The sequence below is a fragment of the Camelus ferus genome, chromosome 29 (assembly GCF_009834535.1).
Source record: "Camelus ferus isolate YT-003-E chromosome 29, BCGSAC_Cfer_1.0, whole genome shotgun sequence".
NCBI classification, from domain to species: domain Eukaryota; kingdom Metazoa; phylum Chordata; class Mammalia; order Artiodactyla; family Camelidae; genus Camelus; species Camelus ferus.
The window spans coordinates 17,999,813-18,012,614 of NC_045724.1; the positions used below are offsets into that span (position 1 = coordinate 17,999,813).

General features: G+C 41.3%; 1 protein-coding gene and 1 pseudogene across 1 annotated transcript; one reads left to right on the plus strand and one right to left on the minus strand.

Moving 5' to 3' along the window:
* Nucleotides 1–1,551: 1,551 nt before the first annotated feature.
* LOC102523956 (60S ribosomal protein L13) lies at nucleotides 1,552–8,215 on the minus strand. Its single transcript, XM_014563732.2, is given in 5 exon segments — nucleotides 1,552–2,058; nucleotides 2,060–2,278; nucleotides 2,659–2,663; nucleotides 3,713–3,736; nucleotides 8,197–8,215. Coding segments are annotated over 5 exon segments (753 nt in total). The 3' UTR covers nucleotides 1,552–1,572.
* Nucleotides 8,216–11,277: 3,062 nt separating this feature from the next.
* LOC102524209 overlaps nucleotides 11,278–12,802 on the plus strand; it is a 48,674-nt pseudogene continuing 47,149 nt past the window's right edge.

A 12,802-nucleotide genomic window follows, 5' to 3' on the forward strand; every position in this document is an offset into this window, starting at 1 on the left:
TTTTGGGGGCTTTCTCAGGACCCTAAGGGAAGAGTCCTTTGTATTTAGGAACCAGAAACCTAGTGTCCTTGTCACGAGCATCACGGGGGAGTGGGGCGAGCAGAAGCTGGATCACAGTGGGGGGGAGTGTAAATCGTCTTTTTCTCATCCCCCCATTTCTTCTCTAGAAACTCCCTCTTCCCTCTCCTCTCTTTCAGGACCTCTAGCATCTGGGTGGGCTCATTGAGCTAATTAACATCTGAATGTTCTTTTTTTTTCCTGCCCCCTCGAATCTCTGATTCCTTGAGTTCCTCTAGTACTTACTGTCTCATTGAAGTGTGAATGTGAAGTGTCTCTAAATTAATTCATCTACACAGTGTAATGGAATTTCCCCAGGTTAGCTGGGAAACTTTGAAAATAAATAAATAAAAGGAATGAAGGAGTCCTATCCTTTTTCTTTTTTTTACATTACTTTTTTTGTGGGGGTAAGTAATTAGGTTTATTTAATTTATTTCTTAGTGGAGGCACTGGGGATTGAACCCAGGACCTCGTGCATGCTAAGCATGCGCTCTGCCACTGAGCTGTACCCATCCCCCAGGAGTCTTATCCTAAACAGATATCAAAATGTTTTATAAAACTACAGTAAGGGTGACAGTTTCTTTAGTATTGACACATGAATATGTAGATCAGCAGAGCAGAACAGAGAGTACAGAAAAAGAGCAAAACTCTCTTGAGAACTTAGTACAGTATAGGAGAAATGGTGACTTTTTTGGTTTAATTGAACATTGAGGTAAAATACAATTTAGTCATTAAATAATGTCAAGGTCACTAGGATTCTCAACCCCATTTCAATCCCAGATGGAGACAAGGATACATACGAGGGTAATCATTACTACTTTATTTGTAATTGAAAAAGATTGGGGGGGTATAGCTCAAGTGGGAGAGTGCGTGTTTGCATGCAAGAGGTCCTGGGTTCAATCCCCAGGTACCTCCTCTAAAAATAAATAAATAAACCTAATTATCCCTCCCCCCCACAAAAAAAAACCTAAAAAAAAAAAAAAAAAAAAAGAAAGAAAAAGAAAAAGATGGGAAACAACCTAAAATCTGTTGTAGGGTTAAATCATTTGTAGCACCTGAGGAATACTAGGCTGTCTGAAAGGAAAAAGTTGTGCTCTATCGAATATTTCCAAGAGATATTGCTGCATTTGAAAAGGAGGGTGCAGAGGTGTCCAGCACATCTTTTGTCACTATGTATACACACACACAGACATATGTCTAGTGTGCAAGGAAATATGCTAGCAGGATATTTTAAAAACTTAACAGTGCTGGAGTGAGATATACTTCTTACATGCACCCACTTTTACAGTTTGAACTTTTTAAATAAAAACTAGTTTAAAATATATGAAAGTGGTTTAATTATTTCTAATGACTTCTGGAGCAATTTTTGAATAATTTGATGAGATTTGAGGATGAGAGTAGGACCAGAGTTTGAATCCAGGCTAAATCTTTGACAAGCTAGGTGGCTTATGGGCAAATATCTTTTCTCAGTACAATTATTATTATTTTTTTTAATCACAATCTACCAACAGCACTTTATTTTTTCTTTTCAACATCCTGTTCTGCAGCTTCCTTGGCCCTTTTTGCCCGGATGCCAAAGAGCTGGGCGTTGGCACGGGCCATGCGGAGGCTGGCAAACGCCTTGAAATTCTCCTCCTCTGTGATGACTCTGGCCTTCTCCTTCTTGTAGACACTCCGTATGGGCATGACTGGTCCTGTCAGCTGGGCGGCCAGCTTGAGCTCCTCAGCAGAGCTGTCTCCCTTCTTGGGGGCTGAGGGCTTCCTGGGGAAGAGGATGAGCTTGGAGCGGTACTCCTTCAGCCGCTGCACGTTGGTCTGCAGGGACTCCGTGCACTTGTTCCGCCGCCTCGGGTCCACCGAGATCCCGATGGTCCGGGCCACCTTCTTGTGGATGCCGGCCACCCTCAGCTCCTCCAGGCTGAAGCCCTGGCCGGCGCGCACCTTCGTGTGGTACCTCACCGTGGGGCATCTCACCACCGGCCGGAGCGGGCCGGGCGCGGGGCACGGGGCGCGGGGCGATGCGGCGGGCGGCGATTCGGCGCGGCTTGGCCTCCCGGGCCTTGCGTCTGCGGATCTTGCGAGCCGGCTGGTTTAACCACGTGGCCACGCGCCGCTGCCGGTCCTTGTGGAAGTGGGGCTTCAAGATCATGCCATTCCGGCTGGGCGCCGTGGCTGCGGCTGACCGGCCTCCTTCGAGGGCGTACAGCCGGGGAAAGCAGTACAATTATTTATTTGTTTGTTTGTTTATTAATGGAGGTACTGGGGATTGAACCCAGGATCTCGTGCATGCTAAATGTGTGCTCTACCACTGAGCTATACCCCCACAATTTTTCTTTAATAGGAATAATAACCGCTAACTTTCAAATTTTTTTTGAAGGTCAAATACCTTCCTGTGTATGCGTGTACAAATCATAGCATAATGCCTGGCATTTAATATGTGCTGATTAAGTGCAAATTCCCTCCATTTTAAATAACTCAGGGATCTATCTTCTTGTTGACCTCATTTCAAAGATTTCGTCCTGATAGGCTTTGAACTTTATCCTCTGAAATCAGAAAATAAATCTAGACCCTCCCCCAGTTGCTCTTTCTCAATCTCTCATCTCTTGCTTGTCTTTGCTTCTTTCCTGGCCTGGCTTGGATTTCATGGGAACTCTCTAACCATGCTCCTGCCAAGTCCCTTTACCCTGTGTCCTTTTGTCACATTGTCCCCAGGCAAAACCCAAACACTGGATCCTTCTGGTTCTGCCTTCTACAGTCCTCTCCCGGGCTGCTGGAGAGAAGGTACCCGAAGGCTACTTAGTGTTTGCTGTCGCCAGCCACAGGTGAATCCTCAGCGTTGCCTGGCAACTCCTTCTTTGCCCTGGTGGGATTTCCCACTCATCACCGTGATTATTTCAAGCCTCCACTTTCCTAAAACTTCTGAGGCTTCTCATGGTGTCAGCAAATTTGCCTGATCTCCAATTTCACAGAGAAAGTGGAAGCCATCAGAAGAGAATGCCTTCAAGTTCTGGCCCACTCCATGCTCAAGTGACATTCTGCACTCATTCTGTCTGTCCTCCTGACCTTAAGGAAAAAGGGAAGATGTGCCCTTTATTCTGTCAAAAATGCTTCGCTTAGACTTCTGTGTGGGTTCCTCCCTCCTTAGAATCAATGGCTTCTCCCTCCCTCCTTCACTTAAGAAATTCTCTAATTCCCCTATCTCAAATGACAAAGAGGACAATAAAATTATCAGCATTATTATCAATAGCCTCCTCACCATCAACAAATCCAAACCCTCCCTCCAAACCACAACAAAACAACAGACTCAAAGCTCTCCCAAGACTCTCTTCCTTCTCCATCTGTCACCACTCCCTTCCCTTTCAGGACCACATGTTTCAAAGAAGTTTGCACACTTATCATCCACTTCCACACCTCCCACCTCTCCCCCTGCCGCCTGGTTTCTGCTCCCTCCACTCCACTCGAAAGGCTTGACAAAAAGACTTGAGGTTTTTCTGGTTGTTAAAGCCAATGGACTCTTCCCTCATCCATCCAAATGGTTGTTTCAGCAGCGGTGGCTTCTCTGGATGCAACATTTTCGTCATCTTCCCTTGATTGCAGAAACCATCCTATGGTTTTCTTTCCATCACCCCGACAGGGCTTCTTCAGTCTCCTTTACAAGCCTCACTTCCTCGGTCCTTCCCTTGAAGGTGGCATCCTGCAGAACTGTGTCCTGCCTGCTACCCCCCTTCCTCTACTGCACAACCCTCTCAAGGACAGTGTCTCCAGCTCAATGGCTTCTAACACTATTTGCTAAGTGAGTCTCTCATTTATACCTGAAGCCTAAGTCTCTCTCTGGAACTTCAGAACCATGTGCATCTGACCGCTCATTGATGAAACAACATTGATGGGTTAAGTGCTTGGGAGCATAAGAGGCAAATGAGGTTTAACTCCACTGTTCCTTCTTTAAAGTAAACGTTCAAAATCTTAACCCTATTTCCCTTTAGATATCATCTTTTTGGGGGAGCTCTATTGTGCCCACCATTGGGCACAAACTATTTAGTCAAATATATCCAAGCCAAAGTCTAAATCTATGTGTGAATCTTCCATCCATCTCCTTCCTAAGCTAGTCAGTCACCAAGATCTTTTTAACCACTTGAATTTTCTCTTTCTCTTTAAAATAGCTCTTGAATTGTGCAACTTTCCACTTCTTTATATTTCAGCGTCACTTCCATAATATGGGCCACGTCACCTCTAACTATTCACCCACCTCTAGGTTTGTGCCTTTCCAATGCATTCATGCCTCTCTCTGAACAATCTTTATAAAATGTAAGTATGTTCATGCCCCCTTTTGTGCTTTAATCATCAGTGGCTCCCTGTTGCTCAGCATAAAGTCTGCACTCTCAATCAGGACGTGACTTAGAAGCTCTCGCAAGGTCTGGGAGCTACTTCTCTCTCCAGCCTCATGCTTTCCCACTCCCGCAGTTCCTGGATGGATGCACCACACTTTCTCTTGGCTCCACCTCACACACGTATTCCTTCTACATGTAACACTTCTGTATGCCCCTCTCTGCTCCATTCCTGGTCTGGTAACTACTACTCAGCCTTTATGTCTCAGCATGGACACTGTTTCCTCTGGAAAATCTTCCCTAATCCTTTGTGTCTGAGTTTGGGTACTTAAAGGTGGCAGAATGGCATGGTTAGGAACATGAACTCCAGTTCTGACTTCCTGGGCTAGAGTCTTGGCTTGGTTGCCTCCTTTGTGACCTTAATCAAGTGACTTAACCTCTTTGTGGCTCAGTTCCTCATGGGCAAAGTGGTACCTTCCTCACAGGGTTATTAATGAGGATTAAGTGAATTAAGAATCTGTAAAGCCCATCACAGAGTAAATACAACATGAATATTAGCTGCCATTTTCCTATATGTCCCCACTGTGGCAATTAAAACATGTTGTTGTCACTCCTGCTTTGTAAGTTTGTATTCCATGCTGTGATATCATAGGACAACCTGGGACCATGTCTATCGTGTTCACTGTTGCCATCTCCAGTACTGAGCTCAGTGCGTAGCATTAGCTGAGCAGGTTTCTAAGCACTGCACACATAATGCATCTATCTTGTAAGGTAGCCACTCTTACTGTCCCATTTTACAGATGAGGAAACCATACCACAGGAAGTGAAGTAATTTGCTCATGTTGACTACAGAGTTAGTAAGGCAGGGCCAGGATCTTACCCCATTCTGTGTGTTTCCCAAGCCCATGTTCTCAACTATAACACTCTGCCACATAGAAGGTAACACAAATCAATATTATTGAGTAAGTGGCTGGCTGAATTTCTGAGGGAGTTTTCTTAGCAAGCTTCTTGTATCTCACTGGCCGCAACTTAGGCTACTCTTCTAGGAGAAGAACAAAAAGTAATCAAGGGGAGGGTATAGCTCAAGTGGTAGAGTGAGAGGTCCTGGGTTCAATCCCCAGTAACTTCTCTAAGAATAAATAAGCCTAATTACTACTCCCCACCCTGCCAAAATAAAATTAAATAATACAATAATAAATAACAAAATAATAATAATCAGCACTGTAGCCTCCATTTCATGGCTGTCTTCTCCTCAGTTCTCTGCCCAACTGAGCTGGTCAGGCTGGTGCAGCCAAGCATTCAATGAGGAGTCTATGATTGGGAAAACTCTTATGTAGGAGAAAATGGCTTTGTTGGAAGTTGGGTCATAAATATTAAATACAAGTCTTTCTTTTATATCTCATATCTGCCTCATGGAGAGCTTTCATAATTTCTAATTCTCAGTGATACAGTAAAGTTTCCATTTAGATTCAGTCCAATTTGCTTTGAATTAAGAATCAAAAACCCAAAATTATATGCCAGTTATTTTAAACTTTTTTGCAATCATTTCAAACTTGGTGAAAAATTTTGAGAAAAGTGCAGAGAACTCCCCTGTACCCTTGACCAAGGAGAGTCACCAATTTGTAAAAAAAAAAAAAAGTTTATTAATCACCTAAATTTTTTTCCATGCATTTTTATTAGAAGTGCCTGCAAGCTAGTATATGACATGCAGTAATATCTAATTTAGCACAAAGTATATATATTTTTACATTACCTTTTTTATGTCAGTTTTTCGTGGTTGTTCATAATAAGAACCTCTATTTCCAGGTGTTATAGCATATGAAAAATTTTGAGAAGTACTGCCCCTAATTTAAGGTGTCCCCTGTTGAAAATGCCCCAGGAATTATTAAAATGAGGAGTATATTTTCCTGAACCTTCATCTCAGTGGGACTTGAAAGTGTTGTTCTAGCTCTAGTCTATGAAAATTTAAGTGCTGTTTCAAAAATTCCCCTTTGCTGTAGTTAACTGGCCACTCTCTTACTATTCTTCCTCTATTGATATACTGTTGGCCCTCCATATCTGTGGATTCCTCATCTGCAGATTCAACCAACCACAGATCCAAAAAAAAAAAAAAAAAAAAAAAGAAAAATTCCAGAAAGTTCCAAAAAGCAAAACTTGAATTTGTCACTTACTGTCAACTGTTTCCATATCACTTACAAGGTATTAGGTATTGTCAGTCATCTAGATGATTTAAAGTATATGGGAGCATCTGTGTATATGCAAATATTATATTATTTTACATAAGGTACTTGAGCATCTGTGGATTTTGTTATGGGAGCCGGGGTGGTTCCTGGAACCAATGTCCCCCCACCCCCGCAGATATGAGGGAAGACTGTAATGGTAAGTGCATGAGTTTGGAAGTCAGACAAACTTGGAACTGAATTATGACTGTTGCTTACTAGAGGTAGAACTTGTTCTTCAAGGCTTGCTTGGAGTCCTTACTTGTAAAGTAGCTGACCACACTGGGTTACTACAAGAATGAAAGGAGATCATCTAAGCAAAGTGCCTGGAACATCATAGGTTTTTGATAAAACTCAGTGCTTAAATGATCTGTAGATTGTTATGAAACTAACATTGGAGGGATCATAAGGAGCTGAGCCTTGAAGAATGTCTTTGATTCCATCACCTTGGTTGTTTTTCCATTCCCCTACCTCCTCCCTTCTTCTCCCATGTGCTATGCTAATCATGGTGTAGCAATCATTAGCATCGTATTAGCTACTATTAAACTGAGTTTTTGTTAACTTTTTTCTAAGTGCTTTACATATTCTAATTCTAACAATCCTACATGGTATATACTTTTATTATCTTCATTTTACAGATGAGGAGACTGAGGGCTTTGGAGATTTTGTAACTTGCAGGGGATTACACAGTTTATCAACTAATCACACCACTGTACTGATCACACATGTATTTATGCTGAAGACCCTGAAGAAAAGGGCTCAACAATGCTCAATATATTTTCTTAAAAGAATAGGCAAGTGGCTAGTACATTTTTAGAATGAGGTATAATTTACATACTATAAAATTTACTACAGTAAGTGCACAGTTAAATGATTTGTAATAAATTTATATTGTGCTACCAATCCCACAATCCAGTTTTAGACTATTCCTATCACCCCAAAAAGTTCCCACCTGCTCTTTTGCATCCAGCCCCTACTCTTACCGTCAGACACAGCTGACCACTGATCCACTTTCTTTCTCTATAGGTAATTTTCCGCTTTTCAAAATTTCATAAAAGTAGGTAGTATATACATCATACAATATGTCTCTGGCTTCTTTTCCTTACTGTCATGTATTTGAGGTGCATCTATGTCATTTCAAGTATCAACAGTTTGTTCCTTTTCATGCTGAAGAATACTCCACTGTATGGATATACAGCCAGTTAAGTTTTTGGCTATTATGAACAATGCTGATAGGAAGGTTCACATTCAAGCCTTTGTGCAAAGGAAGTACTTTAAAAACCCTGAAATTTTAGGAAATTCAATGATCACTAGGTTTTTAGATCCAAACTAATAAGATTTAAGCTGGCTGCTTCTGGGAGTTGAGGGGCTGTGAGAAAAAGAGTACAAGTGAACAAGAGTGAGGCAGGGAAGGCTCAGAGGAGGGGGAATCTCTCATCTAACACCCTCCTGCTGGCCCTTACAATCCTCTCAGATCTGTTTTCTCCTGGCTTCACTTAAAAAAAAAAATCCCATCTGTATCCCTTATCCTGCCAGACTTATCAGCTTTCTTACATCTTCAGACTGCACTGAGGCCTAAGTGAGTGTATCCACACTGCTGCTGTAGGCCTGCATGCTCGCTACAGAGTATGGCTGTGGTGCTCCTGGAAGACCTGCCCTGCCTCACCTGGCCGTTGGAGTGTCCCAGCTCCTCCAGCTTCCCTGACCACCTTTCTCCCACAGGAGAGTCAGAGGCCCTTCTGGTCTCTCAAATGCATCTCCACACAGCACTTGTCCTCAGCTGTCAATCATCTATCCACCTATCAGATGCAGTGTCTCTATCCCTAACCCTGTCCCTACTCTCACCTCCATTTCTTCTGTTGACATACCTAACTTCCCTCATTAGATGTGAGCTCATTGGCAGCAGAGGACTTTTGGTCTCCATCATCATGTTTTCTCAGCATGTGACACCGTAAATAACTCATTAAATGTTTGTGGAGAGAATAAAAGAACAGCAAATGAGTAAACAAACAGTGAATGAATATTCTGGGGAGAAAGGGGAAGGTGGCCTCCCTGCAGAACCATCAAGGCAAGGGGAGTCAGAGTACGCACACTCATGTGTCAAAGGAAGTTGGAAGGTAATTCACAAATGTTGTTTTCAATAACGTATCAAGTTTACAAATACACCCAAGTTGGTTTGCTTAAAAAAGAAAATCAGAGCAGATGTGCGATTACTCATACGATAATCTCTCTCTTACTCACGTGCTTTCCAGTATACTTTCCTGAGTGATGGTCGGGGGTGGGTTGGGGGAAAGGGTAGCATTATAAATGACCAACCCAGATCGGTGCCTTACCCTGGGGATGCTTGGACATGGTCTGTGAAGGTGGACGGCATCTGTTTGGAGTCAAGGAGGGAAAAAAGACAAAACTTCCAGGCTAGAAAATCATAATGAAGGATTCTGTGAGATGTTGATTCTGGGGGCTCCTTCCCTGACTGTAAATGAACAGAGGCACCCATGTCAGCAGAGTGAATATAGCATTCATTTTTTTTAAACACTTTTTATTGATTTATAATCATTTTACAATGTTGTGTCAAATTCCAGTGTTCAGCACAATTTTTCAGTCATTCATGGACATATACACACTCATTGTCACATTTTTTTCTGAGTTATCATAACATTTTGTGTATATTTCCCTGTGCTATATACAGTATAATCTTGTTTAACTATTCTACAATTTTGAAATCCCAGTCTATCCCTTCCCACCCTCCACCGCCCTGGCAACCACAAGTCTGTATTCTCTGTCTATGAGTCTATTTCTGTCCTGAATTTATGCTTTGTTTATGTTTGTTTGTTTGTTTTTGTTTTTGCTTTTTAGATTCCACATATGAGCGATCTCATATGGTATTTTTCTTTCTCTTTCTGGCTTACTTCACTTAGAATGACATTCTCCAGGAGCATCCATGTTGCTGCAAATGGCGTCATGCTGTCGGTTTTTATGGCTGAGTAGTATTCCATTGTATAAATATACCACCTCTTCTTTATCCAGTCACCTGTTGATGGACATTTAGGCTGTCTCCATGTTTTGGCTGTTGTGAATAGTGCTGCGGTGAACACTAGGGTGCAGGTGTCATCCTGCATTCATGTTCTTTTTTCCCTGTAAGTTTAAAGTGCTGAGCTGACCCGTAGCCTGTATTTTTTCAGGATATGAAATGAGATTTCCTAAAAGAAAGACCTGGAAACCATTGTTATGAGGTTCACACACTTAGGAAGATTCCTACCTATAATGATTGGAAGTGTTGATGGAAGCTTCTATGACCTAGAAAATTCATTTGTGTACTTCCTTATAGCTTGAGTACAAAGACCGATGGTCCACCCATTCCTCTTAACATTCAATTATTAGAAAATTGATCACATGTCAAAAAGTGACAGATTCATTGCCCCAGAAATCCAAATGTGTTAAGAAAGAGGCTGGCATCTGCAGACCAAATGGTGCTTGCACGTTTGGCTCAAGGTGAACTGACCAGGCTCATACACTGTATATCCTTTGGCTGTTTAATAACTAATATGTGTTGTTGCTGATGTGGATTTGGTGGGCAATACAGTGTGATATGGAAGTGGCAGCCAGTAGGGAGGGTATAGCTCAGTGGTAGAGCACATGCCTAACATGTATGAGGTCCTGGGTTGGATCCCCAGTATGTCTATTAAATGAAAAATAACAATACAATAAAATAAATAAATAAGTAAATAAATAAATACATAAATAAATAAATACATAAATAAATAAATAAAACTAATTACCCCCCCAAAGCAAACAAAAAAACCAAAACCAAACAAAAGTGGCAGCCAAAGATCATTTGTTTTATTTACTTATATGAACTTTAATGGAAAATCTTGCAAAGTCTATGTGCAATTTCTTTCCAAGATTTAATTATAAATTAATATTGTTAAGAAGGGCCATTTGTGTTATCATTTTAATTATGAAAAATAGATAGGTGCTATAAAATAATGATAACAGCTAATACAGTTGCATACCCCTTCTCTCTCGCAAGTGTCCTGGTTTCTGTATGATCTGATCATCCTAATCACCGAACACTTGCTTTGTGCTCAGTGCTCTTCTTAGTGCTTTACACGGACTCATTTATTTATATGTAGCCTCAGTCCCATGTATCATAAGACCATGCCTTCAGACTTTGAAGACAATTAACCGTTCGGCGTTAGCTAGAATGATCTTGTGCCTGCTCTTAATAGACTCTTCTTAGCATTTTCATTAGTCAGGAGTGTAATGGTGCTGCAAAAATCTAATAATAAAGGTGAGCCATGGTAATTGGCTGTTATGGATTAATCAAAGGGTATATAAAGCAGAGCATATAAATTTTGGATCTAATCATCACTGTTTGAAAGTGTTCTGTGTCCTTTCAGGGAAGATGAATGAACATTGAGAGAAAACTGACTTTTTTTTTCCTCCTTAATGGCCCTTCTTTTCATTAAAGATGAGTTTATCACTGGTGATTACCTCCTTTCCTTTAAGTGGGCTTGTATAGAATAACCCGCCGACAGAAAAAAAATACTAAAAATCTTAACCATGATCAAGTGGAAATGATGAGGTCTTTCACAGTTGCTCTTCTGTATAACAGGTTAAATTTTAGGTCCTGACAACTCTGTGAATATACTAAAAACCACTGAATTGTACGCGTTATGGGTGAATTGCATGGTATGTGAATTATATCACAAAAAAGCTGTAATAAAAACTTTAGGCTCCTTTCCCACTGTAGTTTATAATCTCAAGTGTATTTATGTAGATATCACATGAAAAAATATATGTAAGGATGTCAATATCCACTTGGTGCAGTCTGTACATTATTGCGTGGTACAAGGTACAGGAGGCTAAGAAGATGCTACAAAAGATGAGTCATGGAAAGAGATTTTGCCAAAGATTCTTTAATTAACTTTTGGTTATCATGGCTTGCTCCAGTTTTCGTTAACCTACAGGATTTGGCCTTCTAACAAGTAACCATGAAAGAAATACCCAGAAAATCCAAGTCACTGTGTGAGCAAGGCATTTGCCCTAGTGTCTCCTCAATGCCTCCTGTAATAGGGTAGCTGCTGTTTTTGTGCTCTGACTTGTCATCACTTTATTGAGAGGATGAGATAATTAATATTCAAAGGAGTAAATATTCAGACTCAGTAGTTGTAGTGGGGTGAATGGTGGCCCCCCCAAAAGATATGCCCTGTCCTAACTTCCAGAATCTGTGATTGTGACCTTATTTGGAAAAAGGGTCTTTGCAGGTGTAAATCAGTTAAGGACCTCATGATGAGACCATCCTGGATTATCCAGGTGGGGCCTAACTCCAATGACAAATGTCTTCTAAGAGACAGGAGAGGACATAGAAGAAGGTGTGAAGAAGATGCAGAGATGGAGTGATGCCTGTAGCCACCAGATGCTGGAAGAGGCTAGGATTCTCCCCCAGAGCTTTAGGAAGGAGTGCAGCCCCTGCTGACACCTTGATTTGGGACTTCTAGCCCCCAGCTTTGTGAAGGAATGTATTTCTGTTGTTTTAGGCTTCCCTGTTTGTGGGACTTTGTTACAGCATCTCTGAGAAGCTAACACAGTCGCCTCCCAGAGCGTGCCAAAGCTGAGTTTCAATGTTCAGAAGTTCTTGTTAAGAAGATTTATTTACCTTGTTATTTATGAAAATGACTTCAATTGCTTCTTCCCAAACTGTCCAGTGGCTCCTTGATCTTGCCACCAACATTATCTAACCCCCACAAGCTTCTGCCCCCACTTTCCATTTTCCTTCTGAATCACTGGTCTGAGTGGGGCATGCACAGGTAATACCCAAGGTGGCTTGTTAGTGAGACAGCTACCCAATTTAGTATTTCAGAATCTGAAAACATAAATCTAATGAAAGGAGAATTTTTGCCCAAATGAACATCAGGAAGGTAATTATCATGGTGATTTGGGGGTGAAGTACCGCACATTGTTTCCTCAAGGTATTGCTTCTCTCTATTAACCGAGCACCACGCAGGCTTGGAACACCTTGTTAGGAAAGAAAATACATTTTCTCCTAAAGCTGCAAGCCATAGTTTTCTTTGATTTAAAAAAAAAAGTTTACTACTTAAGTGATTAAATTCTCTATTTTTTAAAAAAGAATCTTTGAGAACCACAAATCTTTAAGGCAAAGCACTAATTTCCCTTAATGGTATTTTTCCTTCAGACAGT